Source organism: Maylandia zebra, linkage group LG12, assembly GCF_041146795.1.
Source record: "Maylandia zebra isolate NMK-2024a linkage group LG12, Mzebra_GT3a, whole genome shotgun sequence".
Classification (NCBI taxonomy): Eukaryota; Metazoa; Chordata; class Actinopteri; order Cichliformes; family Cichlidae; genus Maylandia; species Maylandia zebra.
This window is the reverse complement of record NC_135178.1, coordinates 40,104,347-40,125,128: the sequence shown is the minus strand read 5'-3', so window position 1 is coordinate 40,125,128 and position 20,782 is coordinate 40,104,347. Positions and strand designations below refer to the sequence as shown.

Below are 20,782 nucleotides of genomic sequence, written 5' to 3'. Positions count from 1 at the left end.
GAACAAAAGAAGTCCGCTTAAAAAAATAAAAGAGGATTTGTGGAAGTAAATGATGACAAAAGACAAAATGTCCTAATGTTTACAAAGGACAGTTTTTGATATGGTTTCACCAAAGTTTGCAAAACGATATCGTTGACAGTCTTTCCCAAATTGTTCCCACTTTTTTTCTTTGCCTAACTTGAGACAGTTGCTGTCTTGTTTGCTTCACTGGTTTCTTAAGCTCAGAAACAGCTTAAAAGAAGGAAACATGTTGTTAATGTGAGCAGTAGCTGCAGCGATGTACTGAAACGTACAAATCATCAAACAAATATTAATATTTGACACAGATAACATGAATATATAAATGTCTTGTTATAGCAATGGTTCAGGGCAAAAACTATTAAAACATTGGAAAGCCTGTTTATTTCCCCTTAAATGGCGCCACATTTGTAAGGAAAGTTCATTTGTGGGTTGAGCAGCAGAATATTTGGCTTGTGCCAATGAAAAACTTGTCAAATCTTCTCTGCCAATGCCGGACAGCTTATTCTGCTACCGGCTCTGGTTTTGAGCCTGTGGTTTGCATCCTGCAACAGTTTGTGTCCGCTTTAAGCATGCCACGTTTCACTAATGGGCCAGTAGCGGTTTTTGATAGCGGTTTTTGGGCGACACGGGCGGTTGCCCGGGGCGGCATCACGGGCATCGGCAAAAAATAAAAATAAAAAAAATAGCTCGTACTCATACCGACATCAGCCAGCGCATATTGGGAATGTCGCAGGCACCGATTGGTTTTCTATCGCCCATTTGCTGGGAGTAAGGGCGCCCTCCGTTTGCGAGCTGCGCCTGCTGCTTGGGGAGGGGGAGGGGCCGGCTGCTTCCAAATAGAGCACATTTCATTCATAATGTTGTAAATACAAGCCCATCATGTATTCCTGATTTGAATCCTGGGTTGTGTGAAATCCCAGAAATAAACCTTGGACAAAGTGAATCTGTGAACTAAGGTGTAGGTGTGTTAGGTTATGTTGGGGTGATCCTCGAGTTGGGGGATTTGTGTTCCTACACAGCAAATTCAAAAGTGTTGAATGTTTTGGTTTTGGTGTTAATAGTCTTCTTGCAAAAGTAGAGTTAATTTTACTCTAAGTAGAGTCACATTCTTTTAATGTAACTCTGAGGTGTAAAATGATAGTAGTTAAAATCGAGTGTTAAAAATGAGTGTTTCTCTGTCAAATCTGGAGGTGTTACAATGGAAACATTAACTCTTGACCTCTTAACTCTGAACTCCTACAGGGGCTATGACACCAACAGAGTAAATTCACAGACTCCGCCCCCAGCACGGCTCCAATCGAAGCTGAAGTGAAGCCGTTTCAGAACATTTTGCTCTACATATTTGAGTTGTTTGCCATGCTTGGTAAGTCATTTTTTCAAAGATTGTTTCAATTATTATTATGAGCTTTTACTTCTGTGGCTCTTTGGAGTTGAGACAAAGCTGTGTGAAAGGCATTAGCCATGTTGCTCGGTGATAGCATAACATTCTGTTTTAGCTAGCTGAAAGGTATTGTTTGCGGGCAAATACCACAGCCTTGAAAAAAAGCTTGCATGTGAATTTTCAGTCAAACTTTTGGTCAAATACACCTAAAACAATGTGTAGAATGTGAAATGTTGGTATAATGGTGCTACTTGAAGCCTGAAAACGATCGCCCATAAAAAATAAAAAAAAACTGAGCAAACAGCAGTAGCTGACGTCCTGACTGGATTCTACGTTAGCATAGATCCCTCCAGAGTTTTGTGCACACGGTTTAGGTAAAAATGAAAAAGGTTGAGGTTTTACATTTAGTTCAGTATTACCTGTTGCCTGTGTCCTTGTCTTTTGGGAAAATACTTTACACAAGTAATGGCTCAAAGAGGATTCCTTTTTCTTTTTTACTGTGCTGCAATTGTTTACTGGATTATTTGTGCCATTAATTAGTGTCAACTAATTTTTATTCAATCTCCACACAGGATATGCTTGTGAAGATGGAATATGGGGGAGAGCAGAAGTGCGTTGAAGTTCCACAAAGGGATGAATGAAGGACATGCATATTGTATTGAAGAAATAAGTGATGAGAATGCTGTTATTTGCATTTACCATGTCAGACCTTTAGATAAACACAATTCTAATGAAAGTGAGAACATGTACACTGTTACATCTTTCAGAAAATGTTTTGAAATTGTGGTGCACAGTTCAGAATAAATGTTTTTCAAAAACCATTGCATCTTTTTAGCAAATGTTTATTTCCAAAAGAAATTTCTAGAAGTTCAGAACAGTAAAATTCCCGCTTTTTAGAATGAATTAGAAGATAACTCTTACGTAGTTAAACTAAAATACTCTTTGAGAGTTAATATATAAACTCTTAACACCAAGTGTTAAATTATCAACTCCAGACAGATTTGGTGTTTAACACTAAATCAGAGTTAACGTACCAACTCTCCAAAAAGTTAAATTAACACTCTCTGGTGTGGACCCATATAGACACTTTAATAGTGTTGAAATCAAATCCGACAGTGTTAATTTGGACATGCTGGATTTGCTGTGTACTGGAGTGCAAAATTAAAACCAATGGAAGATGGACAAGAAAAGTTCAAAGCCATCAGGTGCTCAGTTTAGAAAAAAAGAGGAAAAATGAGGAGAAACGAGCAAAAGATGCAGGTAAGCAGACGTGTGATTGGATGATGGCACACAGCAAATCCATCCACCAATGAGTTAAACTGCAGGAATGTCTTAAAGACATAAAGACCTGGATGGCCGCTAACTTTCTGCTTCTTAATTCAGATCAAACTGAGGTTATTGTACTCGGCCCTGAAAAGCTTAGAAATATGGTATCTAAGCAGATTCTTACTCTGGATGGCATTACCTTGGCCTCCAGTAACACTGTGAGGAACCTTGGAGTCATTTTTGACCAGGACATGTCCTTCAACGCACATATTAAACAAATATGTAAGACTGCTTTCTTCCATTTGTGCAACATCTCTAAAATTAGAAATATCCTGTCTCAGAGTGACGCTGAAAAACTAGTTCATGCATTTATTACTTCCAGGCTGGACGACTGTAATTCATTATTATCAGGAAGTCCTAAAAACTCCCTGAAAAGCCTTCAGCTAATCCAAAATGCTGCAGCAAGAGTCCTGACAGGGACTAGAAAGAGAGAGCAGATTTCTCCTGTTTTGGCTTCCCTTCATTGGCTTCCTGTTAAATCCAGAATTGAATTCAAAATCCTGCTCCTCACATACAAGGTCTTAAATAATCAGGCCCCATCTTATCTTAATGACCTTGTAGTACCATATCACCCTATTAGAGCACTTCGCTCTCGCTCTGCAGGCCTACTTGTTGTTCCTAGAGTATTTAAAAGTAGAATGGGAGGCAGAGCCTTCAGTTTTCAGGCCCCTCTTCTGTGGAACCAGCTTCCAGTTTGGATTCAGGAGACAGACACCATCTCTACTTTCAAGATTAGGCTTCAAACTTTCCTTTTTGCTAAAGCATATAGTTAGGGCTGGACCAGGTGACCCTGAATCCTCCCTTAGTTATGCTGCAATAGACGTAGGCTGCCGGGGGATTCCCATGATGCATTGAGTTTTTCCTTTCCAGTCACCTTTCTCACTCACTATGTATTAACAGACCTCTCTGCATTGAATCATATCTGTTATTAACCTCTGTCTCTCTTCCACAGCATGTCTTTATCCTGTCTTCCTTCTCTCACCCCAACCGGTCGCAGCAGATGGCCCCGCCCCTCCCTGAGCCTGGTTCTGCTGGAGGTTTCTTCCTGTTAAAAGGGAGTTTTTCCTTCCCACTGTCGCCAAAGTGCTGCTCATAGGGGGTCATATGATTGTTGGGTTTTTCTCTGTATCTATGAAGCGCCTTGAGGCGACTTTTGTTGTGATTTGGCGCTATATAAATAAAATTGAATTGAATTGAATTATCTCTTGTATTTTGAAGGATAGATTTGGAGACTGAGGGATTGAGCTTCCTCAGCTAAAGCCTCCAAACTCTGGAATGAGTTACCTCCACATGTTATGCTCGCCCTCACCCTCCAGATTTTCAGAGTGTGCTTTAAGACTCATCTTTATTCTTTGGTTTTCAACTCGTGAGAGAGCTTAGGAATTTAGACTGTCATATTTTGTCGTGTACTTGACCTCAGTCAGGACGATGGTGAGGGCAGGAAAAGGCAGACGTAAAAACATAGAAACAACAAGAGGAAGTAACATTAAAATATGAAGTGAACAAGAGTTTGAGAGAGAGGCAAAGACTATCTCATGCAGACACGGTGAGATGGGAGGTAGGAGGGAGAGGAGGAAACAGTCAAACACAAAAGAAGAAGGAACTAAACCAGAAATCAGACATGCAGACCTTCATCATCATCATCATTCTTCAGTGTTTATTTCACTCTCACTTCTACACCGGCATTCATACCGCTGCAGAACAGCAATTACAATAAATATCACTCAACTGAAGTCATCTGACAGGATACCAAGCTTAAATTAAAACACAATGTGTGTGTGTGTGTGTGTGTGTGTGTGTGTGTGTGTGTGTGTGTGTGTGTGTGTGTGTGCGTGCGTGCATGCGCCCAGGTTCTATTCTTGGAAAGGTGTGTAAATAACACTCCAGTTTCCTGAAGTTATGTAATTTCGAGTAAGGACGATGTAGCCCATCCCTCATCCCGAACATCCTCACACCTTAGAATAAGAGGCTCACCACACACGATCATTTTCACTCCACTCAGAAGGAAAATATTTCGTGTGAACTGAGAAACACATCAGAGCTGCTGAGAAACAGATGAGAAGTGAGAGGAGGGTGAAAGGTAAGAGAGAGATGATGTGTTCATGTTCATGTCAGTGTGAACAGCAGTCAGCTGCTGTGATCTCAGTCAGAAGAACTCAGGACTGTCTGACCTGTTTCATGTTTGTCTTTCTGGACTCATTCTTAATATGAGGTCTATATGAGAGTCCTCTCTGTAATCAGTATGCGTTTGATCTTATTTTAACAGCACTGAACGTGATTATTAATAATACATAACAACCATTCACTCATAATCCCACTGAAACAGAAGAAGAAAGACTGAAGCTGTTTTATTTCCAGTCAGCTGAACGAAATCTGAATGTTTGTCTCCTACTGCTGATGTAATCTTAACTGTTATTATTTCTTTACATAGATTCATGAAGTAATTTCAGCTAATGTCTCTGTGCTTTAGACATTAGTGGCTCATGTATTTTCAGTGCATTCTTTTATATTAATAGTAACAGCAGAATAAAACAACACAGTGTCAAAGCAAAGCTGTTTGTCTCATGTTTAAAGCTGAGGTGTGCGTCTCACAGTTTGTACACACAGCGTGATGAGGCAGTGATCTCATGGACTGGAATTACACAGTTAATGAAAATAAAGATTAACACATGTGGTCATAAACTATCATCAGATAATAATCTGTACTTTGTTTAAACATGAACTTATAATGGAAAGTCCACTTGATATTATGTCACTCGTGAATATTTGATGAATTAGAAAAAAGTGAGATAATCATTTAAGCAGGTGGAGACATTAAATGTGTTCCCATAATAATATTCTGTAATTCAAACCATCCACTCTTAGAGACACATAAAAACTTTAATGTGTATTTTCTGTCACACTAACAAATGTTAAGAGTACAAACACTGATGACATCAGATGATGACATGATTCAGTTTCATAGGAACGTCTAAATGTTTGAACATTCCTGCATTAAAGTAAAAGTTTCAGGCAGACTTTTACTTTCAGCTGTGAACTGTTTCATTTGGGAGGTTCAGAGCAGAGACAGGATGAAGCTGTTTAACCGGCTCAGCTGGGATTAGTTTTATTTTTAGTCGCTCCTTTGTTTGTAATTACTTTAATTACTCAGCTTCAGGTTTTCAGTAAACTGGATATAATTATCTGACTTTATTCAGAAAAATATCCAAGAAATTTCCTGAATTCCTTGACATGAGTCCACAAAGTTCTCAAAGCTGAACATCAGGTATGATTGATCAGCGATCGTGTGAACGCTGTACTGCTTTGAAGCCAACAGTCCAGCAAACTGAAAAACTGCGACCTGAGCCACACCTCAGGGTTTCTCCATGATGTAAAACAAGCAGAGCAAATCCTGTTTCCACAAATACAGATTCATCTCAGTTAAAAGTCTGAAAGTTTAAGCAGGAAATGTCCAACAGAAATGATCAACACAGCTTTTCTCCATCAGTTCAGTCAGTTTTGTTAATGTGGCAATAATTCATCACCGCAGTCATCTGAGGGCAGTTTACACTGTAAATATTTTATCATAATATGGACCGAAAATCAAAGCAAGAGCTTGTTTGAAAGAAACACATGATGTCTGAGCCTGTAGCTATTGGAGGGTCCAGGGTCACCTGACCCTTCTAGCCCCTGTCAGTTCATCCACTGCAGTATTTTACAGGGAGCCTTTAATAATATGCGGAAGCAACAGAGATGTTCACTCTGATTCACTCTGAGACAGATGTTGCTAATTTTGGCAATACTCCCTGTTTTTTTAATTGTTTATTGATCGGTGAATAAAGTAGTCAGACTTAGTTATAAAATGTATAAATAGGCAATCTTGTTAATCTGTTCAGATGAAAGTTTTCTTTCTAAAGACTGTCAAAGTTTGGTGAGCTTGAGATCAGTAATCTGTTTGGTGAAAACGACCCAAATGAAGAAGAAGAGAGGAAGTAACAACTTTATTGAGATGGTGCTATATAAGAACTAGGGGTGGAGGCACAAATAACGTGTTTTTTCCGAATACTTATTTCGAACAAATACTTTAAAAAATATTTGTATTCGGGAACAAAAAAAGGTTATATCAAAAAGCTGAGTTTCCTTATGAGACCGCAGTGCATGAGTGAGTGACTCCGGCTGCTCCACACAGCAACAGAGAGGCTCAGCTGAGCGAAAAAAGATTGAAGATCGGGAGTTTATTCAATTACGCTGCATTACTGACGTCTGCAGTTACGTAGCTCTGTCAGCTCAGTAATTTAGACAACAGACTGTTGACAGAGTAAAGTTAACATTCGGTTTAAAAGGTTAAAACAATGCTTGTGTAGTTGTGTCGAATTGTATGCACTTGTGGGAGTTATATGGTACGTTTAAGTTACTCTGTCTTTTGCAGACAGGAAGATGTAGACTATAGGCCACTTAACCTTAGCATAGCTTCCCTTCACTCATTAACGTCACTGTAAAAACAAATCCTAATATAAAAGTATTTTACAGTTTTGTACTGTTCTTCTAGAATATCATTCAATTCACATCAATAGACTGATTTTACATTTCAAATGTAAATTAACGTAAAATCACTGTAAATGTAATAAAACATAATTTTCTTGTATTTTTAAATGTATCTGTCTGTACATATGCATACTTAGATTGTTAAAATACTTTCACAAATGTATCATGATTTCACAAATATTTGTCTGTTATTTGAAAGATTGAACTGTTAAATTCAAATGTAATGCTGTGGAAAACTATATAAAATTATTCTTATAAACTTTTTTTTACATCAAATAATAATAATTATTATTGTTATTTAGGGCGATCGTGGCTCAAGAGTTGGCAGTTCGTCTTGTAATCAGAAGGTTGCCGGTTCGAGCCCCGGCTCCAACACTCTCGGTCGTTGTGTCCTTGAGCAAGACGCTTCACCTGCCACCTACTGGTGATGGCCAGAGGAGAATTATAAAGTGGAATTGTAAAACGCTTTGAGGGTCTCATAAAGCACTACGTGAATGCAATCCATCCATTCGCTTCCGCTTATCCTTTTCAGGGTCGCGGGGGGCGCTGGAGCCTATCCCAGCTGTCATAGGGCGAGAGGCGGGGTACACCCTGGACAGGTCGCCAGTCTGTCGCAGGGCTAACACACAGGGACAGACAACCATTCGCACTCACATTCACTCCCACATTCACAGCTAGTGGCAATTTGGATTATCCAATTAACCTATCCCCACAAGCTGCATGTCTTTGGACGGTGGGAGGAAGCCGGAGTACCCGGAGGGAACCCACGCAAACACGGGGAGAACATGCAAACTCCACACAGAAAGACCCCGGCCTGATGGTGGAACTGAACTCAGGACCTTCTTGCTGTGCGGCAACAGTGCTAACCACCGTGCTGCCATTGAATGCAATCCATTATTATTTAAACCAACTGTTAACTGTATATTTCTGTACATTTAAGTATTATTATTCATATTGCCGCATTCATTGACCTTGTTTATAGGTAATTTCATTGTTCAATCACATTAAAATGTTCCTAATTTAATGTTTAAAAGCACTTGAAAAAGGTAAAATCCCATGTAAAAGTAGGGCAACAAACTGTATTGTCATTACCAAAAATAACCGTATTTTCATGGGAAAGTTATTCTCTGTTATTTTCTGGTATTATTTTGGCGCCCCAGCTGCCCGAATATTACTGGTATTTTGGATTTTTTTTTTTTAATGGTGTTGGCTGAAACTGCTCACATGGATTTGGGCAATCAAATAGAAAAGAGTGCTGCTGCTGAGCCACCTCTTGGTCCTCCACCAGCCAAAAAAACTCAAGTTCTGTGTGGAAGCTTTTTACAGTCAGTGCTGCAGATGAAACCAAAGTTATATGTAATGTGTGCAAAAGTCAAATCAGCAGAGGCAGAGATAACAAACATCTGTCAACATCTGGTACGCATAATCACATGCACCTGAAGCATCCTGGTACACCCCCCCCCCCCCCCCCCCCCCCCTCACACACAAAAAACAAACAAACAAACAAACAAACATGAAACATGTAAAGATTCCACTTGTTGTTTCTTAGGTTCCTTATTTAATGGCAGCAGGTCCACAGCTGAATGACGTAATGGAGACCGCAGCGCCTGGTAAGTAACCAGTATTTACTGTGTGCACAAACTTATTCAGGGATGTTGTGTGAAGGAGAAATTAAAAACAAAACGCAATAAGTGGCAAATCTCACAAATGCTTATTTTATTTACAATTAAAAATAAAAACCACATCGAGTGTTTAAAGTGAGAGAATTTACTTTTTTAACATAAATATTACCTGGAAAAATATCCAACTACAGTCTTTAAACCTTCCCTTTCACTCTTGCTCACAAATCCCTCGACATTCTCCACCCACTCCACCCTTCCTTCTTCACCTGCCCTTCACTACCTGCTGTTTCAGACAGTCATAGATGTTTTCTTCTTCGCTGTGATTTAATTGTTTGTTGGCAGGTTACATACAGTGATGCTCTATCGGTAACTAAAACCATGCATGATTACACTGTCAGCTGGATTTATGGCTGTAGTTATTCAGCTGATGATGAGTCACTGCATGTTTCTGTTTTTCGATCATTCTCAGAATGAAACTTCAAAAAATGCATTTTGGTTAAAGTTCAAGGCTCATTTCTCCAGATGGGATACAAGTCCCAGCATGAGACTTACATCCCAGAGTTGTAATAACTCTGATATTTACTGTCTGTGCTGGCAGTTTGTCCCATTAGTTGTTTGGAGGTTATTGAAACCCTGCTGTGCTTAACTCTTGTTACGACTCAATGAACAGATACAGCACAGACTGTGGATTAGGAGAGTTTCAGGTAAATGATCTGTGCCACAGAGCAAAGAAGGGAGAATTGGTGCAGGGCAGAAACTCAGTTTCTTTCATCTGTAAATGTACATCACTATATTATTTTGTGATATTAATCTTGTGGTATTTTATTTTGTGTCCTGATTTTTTTTTTGTCAGTGTCTGAACTTAGGGTGGTTCTCCTGTGGAATAACTGGCGTGAGAGGAGAGTGGTGGAGAGCTTCATACTGGGAGTAACTGGGTTAAAAGCTGAAAGAGCAGACTGCTGTTTTCGAGTCAGAGAACAGCTGGGAGAGAATGAAATTCTTCTCATCAACAGCCCAGACATGATGTCTTCCAACATCTCTGAACAAAAACTAAGAGAACATGTAGAAACATGTGTGAGGCTCTCTGATCCTGGACCTCATGTGTTCCTGCTGGTTCTGCAGCCTGAAGACTTCACTGAGAACCACAGAAAGAGACTCTGCAGAGTCCTCCAGCTGTTCAGCGATCAGTCATTTGAGCATTCACTAATTCTGATGTTAACACCCAAAGGAGAAGAGAAATTAGATTACATGGAAAGTTATGAGAACCATCCACCCTTAAAGGACATGATGGAAAAATGTGCAGGCAGGTTTCTGTGGCAGAAGAACCTCGAGCGCTCACAGCTGTTAACACGCATGTTTCAAATAGTCAAAGAGAACAATGGAGAGTATGTGAGCTGTGATCTATATGTGGATGCTTCACCGAATGTTCACTGGAGTCTAAAAAACACTGAAACACGAACTGTTGACTCGGATCCTGGTAAGTGGGACGTGTGAAATAAATATAAACATTACTGCTGTCAGCGTTAATCTCACTAAAATGACGTTAACGCCATAACTGCATTAATGCGGCAAATCTCCGTTAGCGAGTTAACGCCCGGTGCGAGGGCTGCACAGTGTTAATGCGTTAGCACGGTTAGCTTGTTAACGCGTTAGCCGCGCAAATGTGGTTATGCCATTAACATCATTTTAACAAGATTAACGCTGACAGCACTAATAAATAAACATCATTATGTTTGATTATTGGATGACATTAATTTATTGGTTGATTGATTTGTGTCCGTGTGTCATCTTAGGACGGAGCTCTAACACTGAAGGTAAAAGGAAACTTTTGCCCAGAGGTACGTGACTACTTCGAGAAACTTCAAGATTTATTTATTGTCATTTTGTTGCTAGATCATAACAAAAATTACAGTGGTGATGTCAGAAATATATAAAATACAAAAATTATAAATAAATAAATGAGATTTTTATTAGAAAGATATAAAAAATAGATGCAGAAATTTTTAGCAGTCTGCAGGGGAGCAGAGGGAAGGGCAGGGGGATGGCTTTCACAGCTCTTGGGAGAAAGCTTTCCTCAGCTGGGTGGTGTTTATGTAGAGAGACACTGACACTTCCTTTGCAGTCTGCCAGAGTTAGTAATTATACTGAATTGAGGTTTGTTAGCTGTCGTCCGCCAATCCGCTGGGCAGTTTTCACCAGCCGGTCCAAGTCTTCTGTCCTGGACTGTGCAGTGGCCGTACCACACCATCATGCTGTGGCAGAAGATGCTCTCCATCACATGTTCTGGAGCAACTGAAGGGAGAGTCCACTCTCTTCAGTTTCCTGAGGAAGAAGGTTCTTTGTTGGGCCTTCGTCATCAGAACGAAGGTGTTCAGTGACCAAGTCAGAGCCAAGGTGATGTGGAGGCCTGGGAATTTGATGCTATCCACACACTCCACCCACCTCACACAGATCCAGTTGACGGGTGTTGGACCTCTAAAGCTTTTTTTTGTCAGCTCAGAGCAACGTTTTGCAGTATTTTGGTAATTTTTAAACATATGTTTGATGCTATTGTGTTTTTATTAGTGCAGTCACAGTTTAGGAAAATCACTTTTGACTCTGATGACAGAAAACTATGAATGTGAGAAGTGAAATGGAAAAAAGCAGAAGTGAAAAACATTTGGTTTGGTTTCTCTGCTGTTAAATCCGTTATACAAAAGTACATCATAGTTTTATCAGGTTTCTGGGATGAGACTCACTGGATTTGAAATCTTTCTGAAGCCACCTGACAATTCTCCAAAAAATGTTTTCCCAATATCAATCAAACAATATTCATATTTTCTTACAGCCTCTGCTCTCAGGATTGTGCTGTTGGGAGAAAAAGAGGATTTGAAGAGGACACTGAGCAGCTTCATCACAGAAAATGTTCAGAAACCTCCACGAGCTGATCACTGTGTGGCCATCTCTGGAGTGTGGGAGGGAAACAGTTTAACAGTCATTCAAACTCCAAACATCTTCAGTCTGTCTGAGGAGACGGTGAGAGAGGAGATGAAGACCTGTGTGAGTCTTTGTCCTCCTGGACCAAATGTTCTGCTGCTGATAGTGGAGCCTTCAGTCACTGAGGAGAAGAAACGAAGGCTGAACTTCATCCTGGGTTTGTTTGGTGAAGATGCCTTTAAACACTCAATGCTCATCACTGCACAGGAGGGGGTGGAGGCAAACTTCACTGTAAATCAGCTGCTTAAGAAGTGTGAAGGAAAACACTATGGCATGTATAAAAATGACCTCAAACTGTTAATGAATAAGATTGAGGCTATCATGCATGAAAATAGAAGGAATTTCCTCAGATTAACTGAAAAGACCACAGAACCAAAGTCTGAAGCCGTCAAGCAGACTTTAAACCTGGTTCTGTGTGGGAGGAGAGGAGCAGGGAAGACGTCAGCAGCCAAGGCCATTTTAGGTCAGACTGAGCTTCATTCAGCCTCCAACTCATCAGAGTGTGTTAAACATCAGGGAGAGGTGTGTGGACGTTGGGTTTCCCTGGTGGAGCTGCCTGCCTTGTATGGAAAACCTCAGGAGGCAGTGATGGAGGAATCACTCAGGTGTATCTCCCTCTGTGATCCTGAGGGTGTCCATGCCTTCATCCTGGTCCTACCTGTGGCTCCCCTCACTGATGAAGACAAGGGAGAGTTAGAGACCATCCAGGACACATTCAGCTCTCGAGTCAATGACTTCACCATGATTCTGTTCACTGTGGACTCAGATCCTACAGATCCAGCTGTTGGTAACTTTATAAAGCAAAACAAGAACATCCAGGAGCTCTGTGAGAGATTTGGAGGAAGGTCAGTTGTTCTCAACATGAAGGACAAACAGCAGATCACTCAGATTTTTCATCATGTGGATCAAATGAGACACACCGTGACCAGATCATACTGCTATACAACAGAGACATTTGCACATGCTCAAATAGAAAAAATCAGAGAGCAAGCGAAATGTATCAACATACAACAAGCTGAACTTCTGACACTGAAAAAAACCATCACCAACTGTAAGTATAAATGGAGAATCAAAGATTGACACTATACTCATTCATGTCAACAGTAATAGATTAGAGCATGTAAAACCCATCCATTTTCTTCCGCTTATACGTGTCTGGGTCATGGAGGTAGCAGCCTAAACCCTCCTTCTCCCCAGCCACCTCTTCTAGCTTATTCAGGGGAGCACCAAGGCATTCCCAGGCAAGCTGAGAGATACAATCTGTCCAGCATGTCCTGCCCACAGGCCTCCTGCTGCAGGGAGATGCCCAGAACACCTCACCCAGGAGGCATCCTTGTCAGATACCCGAACCACCTCAAGTCAACTTTAGATGTGGAGTAGATGCTCTACTCTGATCCCCTCCTGAATAGCCAAACTCCTCACCTTATCACTAAAGGAGAGGCCAGCGAATCATTGGAGAAAGCTTCTATCCTCATTCTATTACATAACTAATTACAAAACTATGAATGAACACATAAGGACTTATGTAGTAAACACAAATGTGTGAAATAACTCAAAACATGTTTTATATGTTAGATTCTTACAAACACGCTTTGATTCCTGCTTCGCTCACTCTTGGCGTTCTCTCGATGAGCTTCATGAGGTCGTCACCTGAAATGGTTTCCAACAGTCTTTAAGGAGTTCACAGAGATGCTGAGCACTTGTTGGCCCTTTGCCTTCACTCTGCGCTCCATCTCATCCCAAACCATCTCCACTGGGTTTAGGTCAGGTGACTGTGGAGGCCATCAGCACTCCATCTCTCTCCTTCTTAGTCAAATAGCCCAGACACAGCCTGGAGGTGTGTTTGGGGTCATTGTCCTGTTGAAAAACACATGATGGGATGGCATGTCGCTGCAGGATGCAGTGGTAGCCATGCTGGTTCAGTGTGCCTTCAGTTTTGAATAAATCCCCAACAGTGTCACCAGCAAAGCACAAACAAATCTCTTCTGCTTGTTGCTTTTCCTTAGTCGTGGTTTCTTAGCAGCTATTTGACCATAAAGGCCTGATTCACACAGTCTGAACAGTTTATGAAGAGGAGGTCTTCCTTTCCTGGGGCGTCCTCATGTGAACCAGTTTCCTCATAGCGCTTAATGGTTTTTTCGACTGCACTTGGGGACACATTCAAAGTTTTAGCAGATTTCCAGACTGACTCTCCTTCAGTTCGTAAAATAATGATGCACTATTGTTTCTTTTTACTTTGATGTTTGAGTCTTGCCATGACATGAATTCTAACAGTTGTCAAATAGAGCTGTCAGCTGTGCACCAACCTCATTTTTCCACTACACAACTGACGGTTCCAACCACATTTAGGCGAGAAATTCCACAAATGAACCCTGACAGGCACACCTGTGAGGTGAAACCATTTCAGGTGACTACATCATGAAGCTCACTGAGAGAAGGCCGAGGGTTTGCAGTGCTGCCAACAAAGCAAAGAGAAGCTACTTTCAGGAATTTAAAATATAAAACATGTTTAGTGTTATGTATCATTTTTTTCTTTGCTACACAATTCCCAATATCTTCCTTTATATATTTGATGTCTTTGGTATGTGTCTGCAATGTCCAAAGTAGTAAAAATAAAGATAAACATTAAAGAAGTGGGTGTACAAACTTTTGACTAGTGTAGGTGGAGCATTACAGAGACCACATGACATTCTTTCAAACTCAAATAACCCAATGGGGGCAGTAAATGCAGTCTTCTCCCTTTCGCTTGGGTTCATCTCGATCTACCAGTGGCCACTGGCTAGGTCAAAAGTGGAAAACCACTTAGCTCGGGTTAGTTTGGTCAGTGTCTCTCTTATTTGGGGTAAAGGGAAAGCATCCTCGTGCGGCACAGGATTTAGTTTCCTCCATCCTCCTTCCTTCCATCCTTTTTTCTCCCCAAGACAAAATGTGGCCCATAGACCACAACTATCTCACATAACTCCCTTACACACAGACCTGGTAGGAGGCAGGGGTTAACACCTCTCCCTAACACCAGCTCCCCTGCTGGGACTCAGACAGATCAAGTCTTTTAGTCATTTTGCACATCTCTGCTGACGATTCCTTGTTTTCTGAGGTGGCGACATTGTCCATGACTCTGCCTGCTTAAAGGGAAAAACTCAGGTCACCAGGGCCATGCACATTTGACTCATTCACACAGTATATCTTACCCAGCTTCTGGTAGACCTATGGATTATAGGAGTGTAGGTTATAGGCTGGCACTGGGACTCTACCATTCTTTAACACTCTCAGGTCTCTGGCCACCCAAATCCTTTTATCTGTGACTAAACATCCTCTAATATCTCCAGTTTAGCACCTCTCTCCAGGTTGCTTCCTGCTCAGATTTAATGGGCCCACATACATTATTAGACATATGTCAATTTACCTCAGATTGGGCATGTCCATGCTCTGAATCCAGCAGCAGCTTCTCCTGGCATATGGCAGCAAAATCTCCTTGGGTTCTTGCATACGTTCAAGGCCAGAGCTATGGGGCTCTCCTGTAGTCCCAACAGCAACTGATCTCACAGGGCAGCATAAGAAGGGGCATTATCTGGGGCATGTCTCTGCAACCTGCACTATAGCTCCATCAGTAGCAAAATAAACGAAGGCAGTGTCTCTGAAGCAGTGTAAGTACCCAAATCTAACAGTGTCTGTTAATTAACCCATTTATGATTTGAATACAGAGAAACAAAAGGGAAGACAGAGAAGGGGACAAAACAAGAAAAGAGAGCTAGAAGAAAGATACCGGTGGGAAATTATCAGATTGCTGATGATGTTGTTTCCAAAATGTCAATAAACCTAACTGGACTCTTCAGTAGGACTCAAAACAGACACATTTAAAGTTCACAAGGTTTATTAAATGAAGCCACAGAGTAACTGGAGGTGAACTTAGCCATGTGAATTCCTGGGGCCATGGTCACTGAGAGAGAGGACAGGCGGGCTAGCTTTGAGGAGTCCACAGAAAAGAGATCCACTGAATTGATCCAGAGAGCTGGTTCAGAACTTGAAAGGAAGCCACTGGTCTGTTTTCCCCTGGTGAGTTGTGTCATAGGGTAAACATCAACACTTTCATGTGTGGGGAATTATTCTTAGAATGAAGACACAACTGCTTAAGACTGAATTTTTCATTTTGTGTTGGAACTGAAATCAACCAGTTGTGTGACTCATTTGGATGTTTGTTGCTTCTATAGCTGCAGATGACCATTCGATTCCACTGGTGAGGTCTGACTTTAAGGCTCTGAACTTTTTCAGAGCAACAATCAGGAAATAGCCTCAAAACCTTCACAAGGCTCCATCTGCCCATCTCTAACTTAATAACTCAAGTGGGATTAATAAGTAGCACTGGAAATGAAGCCGCTCTTTGGTCAGGCAGAGAGTCCTGGGGGAAAAACACAGGAGAAACAAGGAGACGCCAGATTACCAGTCTAGAGAGCCAGATTGGCATAGAGTGATCATTGGAGTTGGTTGTTAAGTACTGGCAGAAGATGAAGACAATCAGGAACAGACGTGGCCGCCTCCTGCAGATTTTAACCTGCTTAGCTCAGCTTAGACAGTAAGGAGAACCCAAAACAGCAAACAGCATGCTGGACCATGAAAATAAAGTCTTTGGATGTGGCAACCTGTTTGAAGTGGAGATTAAAAGGTGGAAAGATGCATGGCCTTAAAAATTCAGTAAAAGCTTGAAATGAATATAAAGACAGTGTACTAGGTGCTAACTGACTGGGAGACAAAAATGCAAAAACAGTGAAAGCAAGATTTTGAATTAGATGAATTTGAAAGTGTAATTGAAAAATAGGGACTAAATGTAACAGAATTCAATTATAAGATCATAAGATTTTCTTTGACATGGACAGACACAACGTTTATCTGTAGCAGATTTAGGTTGTAAAATAACAGCTTTTGTTTTCTTTTACATTCCTCGTGTCCCCTGAGATCCTCCTACATCTTTCTAGCCGTTACTCAATAATCTTGTTTAATGTTTGATTTGTTGTTGTTTGTTCTTTTAATAATTACATTAAGAGCAACCTTAAGTGCGGATTGTGTAAACTGTTTGTGGATTCCTCCTTCTTTGTATTTTCCTGTGTTCCTTCTTTATTTTTCTGGTGCTGCTGCTGGAATTGAATAAAAAATGAGATAAAAGCAGCGTGGAGCTCCAATTAAGCCCTTGCACTGATTATTAGATTCAACTTTAGACACAAAGACAAAAAGTAATGACATCTAAAATATATTGTGCTTTCAGCCCCACATTATCTATTGGACTGTCCTGCCATTTAACTAATGTGTTGTTATTTCACAGGTAATGAAGAGAAGCAGAGCTCAGAGCCTCTCAGAATTGTCTTGCTAGGTAAGACTGGCAGTGGAAAGAGCTCTTCTGGAAACACCATTCTAGGACGAAGAGCGTTCAAAGCTGAGAATAACCCCAGATCTGTCACCAAACATTGTCAGAAAGCATACGGTGAAGTGGACGGTCGTCCTGTTGTTGTGGTCGACACTCCTGGACTGTTTGATAACAGTTTGTCACATGAAGAGATCAATGAGGAGATGCTGAAATGTGTCAGCCTTCTGGCTCCAGGACCACACGTCTTCCTGCTGGTTTTAAAGACTGAGAGAATCACACCAGAACAGAAGGAAGCATTAAAACTTATCAAGGAAGGCTTTGGGAAGAATTCTGAAAAATTCACCATCATTCTTTTCACAAGAGGAGATTCACTGGAACATGAGGGGCAGTCCATTCATGATTACATTGCAAAATCTGATGATTCCTTTAAGAAGCTGATTGATGATTGTGGGCAGAGATACCAGGTGTTTAATAACTTAGATGAACAAAACCGGAAACAAGTCACTGAGCTGATAACAAAGATCGATGACATGGTCAAAAGAAATGGTGGAAGTTGCTTCACCAATAAGATGCTGCAAGAAGCTGAAGCTGCGATCCAGAAAAAAACAGAGACAATTCTGAAAGAGAAGGAGGAAGAAATAAACAGAGAGATGGAAGACCTTAAAAGACAACATGAGGAGGAAATGCAAGAAATGAAGAAAAAAATGGAAGAACAGAAAACAGAAATTGAACAAGAAAGAAAACAAAGAGACAAAGAGCTTAAAAAAGTGAAGAAACAGCTTACCACAAGAAAGAGAGAACAAGAATCAAGAGATGAAGAAGACAGAGAGAAGAAAGAAGAGGAAGAATCACAGCGTAGGGATTGGGAACAAAGGTTTTTAGATTTAGAAGTAAAAATGAAAGAAGAACTGGAATCAAAACAAATCATTGACAGACAACTGGAGCAGAGCAAAGCAGAAATGAAAGAGAAACAGGAGGTATGGGAGAATGAACAAAAAGAGTGGTGGCAGAAAAGAGAGCAGGAAAATGAAGTGAGGCAACAGGAGGAGCAGAAAATGATGAGCAAATTGAAAGAATATGAGCAGGAAAAAGAAGTTCTTGAGAAAGAAGTAAAAGAAAAGGATTTCATGTTAACAGAAAAGGGGGAAAAAGAGAAAAGGGAACTGGAGGAAAACTATGAGAAAAAAATGATGGAAATGAAGGAAACATTTGAAGAAAAAGCCAGAAAACAAGCAGAGGAATACAACGAATTCAGGGAGAAATGCATGAAAGAGTTAGAAGGTAAGGACTGGACAGCCGAAGATGAGCAATATGACATCTTAAAAGCACTAAAAGCTGAGAAAGAAGAACAAATGAAAAAACACAAAGAAGAGATATATAACCTAATGAGATGTTTCACCAAAAAGAGGGCAAACACAAAAAGAGTCCGCAAGCTACTGAAAAAGCATGAACAGGAAATGAAGCATGTGGACGATCCAGAGGAAAAGGAGGACCTCGAGGAAAAACATGACAAAGAAATAAATGAACTGATACAAGAACTTATAAACAAAAGCAATGATGATTGTCATATTTTTTAGTCTATTGTAAAAGCAAGGCCAGACTTACCTGTGTCCAACACTTCTGCTCACACTGAAAGTCAACAAACACTGGATAGATTTTCATGAAATTTGGCTCAAACATTTTGGGAATCAATCACACCTCCAGTACAGATTAATTTATAAGTTCATGTAAACGTAAAAATACAGAAATTCAGGATGGCGAAATTGTGTATGGGATTTAATGATCGGCTCAGCTCTGCTCGAGCAGATAAAAACACAATGTAATTTCTTAATGTTTCTTAATTTCTCAAAGACGTATTGATGGCTATGTTTTTATGGTGTAACACATTCTCAGGGGTCTCAATAACTGTATACTTCTTCATTGGTTCATTTGGTTTATATACACTACAGGTCACAGGATTTAGAACACCCCAATTTTTCTTATTGAAAATTGTGCAGTTTAATATCTCATTGCACTCTGAAATGAAAGCACAGTACAAATAAGCAATTGGAGTTGTTACAGCAATTCCTGTAAATGTAGCACTTGTAGGTTGCTTTGCTTTTACTCTTCTGTCCAGTTCATCCAAAACCTGCTCGATGGGGTTTACGTCTGGAGACTGTGGAGGCCAAGCCGTGTTTACCATCTTATACTTTTTTCCTGAGGTAGTTCTGGCATAGCTTGGACTTATGTTTTTTGGTCATTATCTTGCTGTAGGATGAACCTCTGATCAACTAAGTGCATACCAGAGGGTTTTGCAGATGATCTGATATCCTCGTGTTGGTGTTGTTCCCTCATCAACATAATAAATGTTGTTCCAGGTTCAACATTGCAAGTGACCAATCACCTTCTCCTGACGTCATCCGCGACCTCGAACAAAAACAAACGCCTTAAAAAAATCTACTTCACTTAGGAGAAGAGAAACCGCCTCTGCAAGGACAATATGTATAATGTTTACCGTTTATTAAAGAAAAGTATCCTGAAATGCAAAGAATTCAAGTTCCTGGATCGGCGGACAGAAGCGTTTCTATTCTTGCAAGTGAAGTAGATTTTTTTAAGGCGGTATTTTTCAAAGGGACAAAAGGAGGACTCACAACAATGTGATTGGTCACTTGCAATGTTGAACCTGGAACAACATTTATTATGATGATGTGGGAACGTTGTATAAAAAAATTCAACAAAATATTCAAGTACATCCCTCCACAGCTTCTGATGAATTCTTAAAAACAAGAAACTGTTTGTCAAAAACTAGTGATGGCTTGAAGCTGACGCTCCGGTGCGTGTGTCAAATAAATCGACACACTGCTTCAGAAGCTCTGTGTCGAAGCTTGATTCGTTTGGCCAGAGTCACGTGATCAGTGACGTCCGAAGCTTCATTTAGAGCCTAACTGCTTCGGTGTCTGATTCAATGGTTTATAAGGAAATGAATCATTCGTGGGATTTGTGGAGTGTTTTGATGGTGACAGCGAACCACTGATCATTCCACTGAGAGATTTGGAGCCAGCGAGGAATAGAGGAGGTTCTGTTGTGTGGGAGGATTTTGAGTTGATTTTGCTCAGTCGGGTGGGTTTTCCAGCTTTGTGTTCTTGTTGTTTGCTTTTGTTTTGTGCGTGTTTATTTTATCTTATAATGGGAAAAACTTAAAATGTCAAAAAAATCTGCTTCCATAATATAAATATCATTAAATAACTTTAGAAAAACTTCCACTTGACTCTTTACATGTAATGTTGTAAAAATATATATTTTATTGTTTAATTAATCTGAAAATGTTAGTCTGCCAAATGTGCAGCAATTGAATTTCTTTATTCTCTTTAGCTGATAGTTGGTGGGGCCCAGGTAGACTGTATAACTGCATCTCTACCCGTTTCTCTGCACTCCAGCCTCTTCTGTTCCATGTGAAGGGATTTGCCTTAAGGCAGGAGAAATGATCTCCACGAAAAGGAACAGGTTCGGCCATCGCACAGTGGAACAAATTCTCTTCTTAAATAAAAATGAAAAAGGGTTACTTTAAATGCATCATGTTTTTAATTTGCAAGTTCA

At 40.4% G+C, this 20,782-nt stretch overlaps 1 protein-coding gene across 1 annotated transcript; it reads left to right on the top strand.

Moving 5' to 3' along the window:
- The first annotated feature begins 4,721 nt into the window (after positions 1 to 4,721).
- LOC101474690 (uncharacterized) lies at positions 4,722 to 20,446 on the top strand. The gene is made up of 6 exons (XM_076891306.1): positions 4,722 to 4,808; positions 8,802 to 8,862; positions 9,728 to 10,351; positions 10,668 to 10,712; positions 11,702 to 12,901; positions 17,165 to 20,446. Exons 2-6 carry the CDS (start codon positions 8,814 to 8,816, stop codon positions 18,781 to 18,783), a joined length of 3,537 nt encoding a protein of 1,178 aa, XP_076747421.1. The 5' UTR covers positions 4,722 to 4,808; positions 8,802 to 8,813; the 3' UTR covers positions 18,784 to 20,446.
- The last annotated feature ends 336 nt before the right edge of the window (positions 20,447 to 20,782 follow it).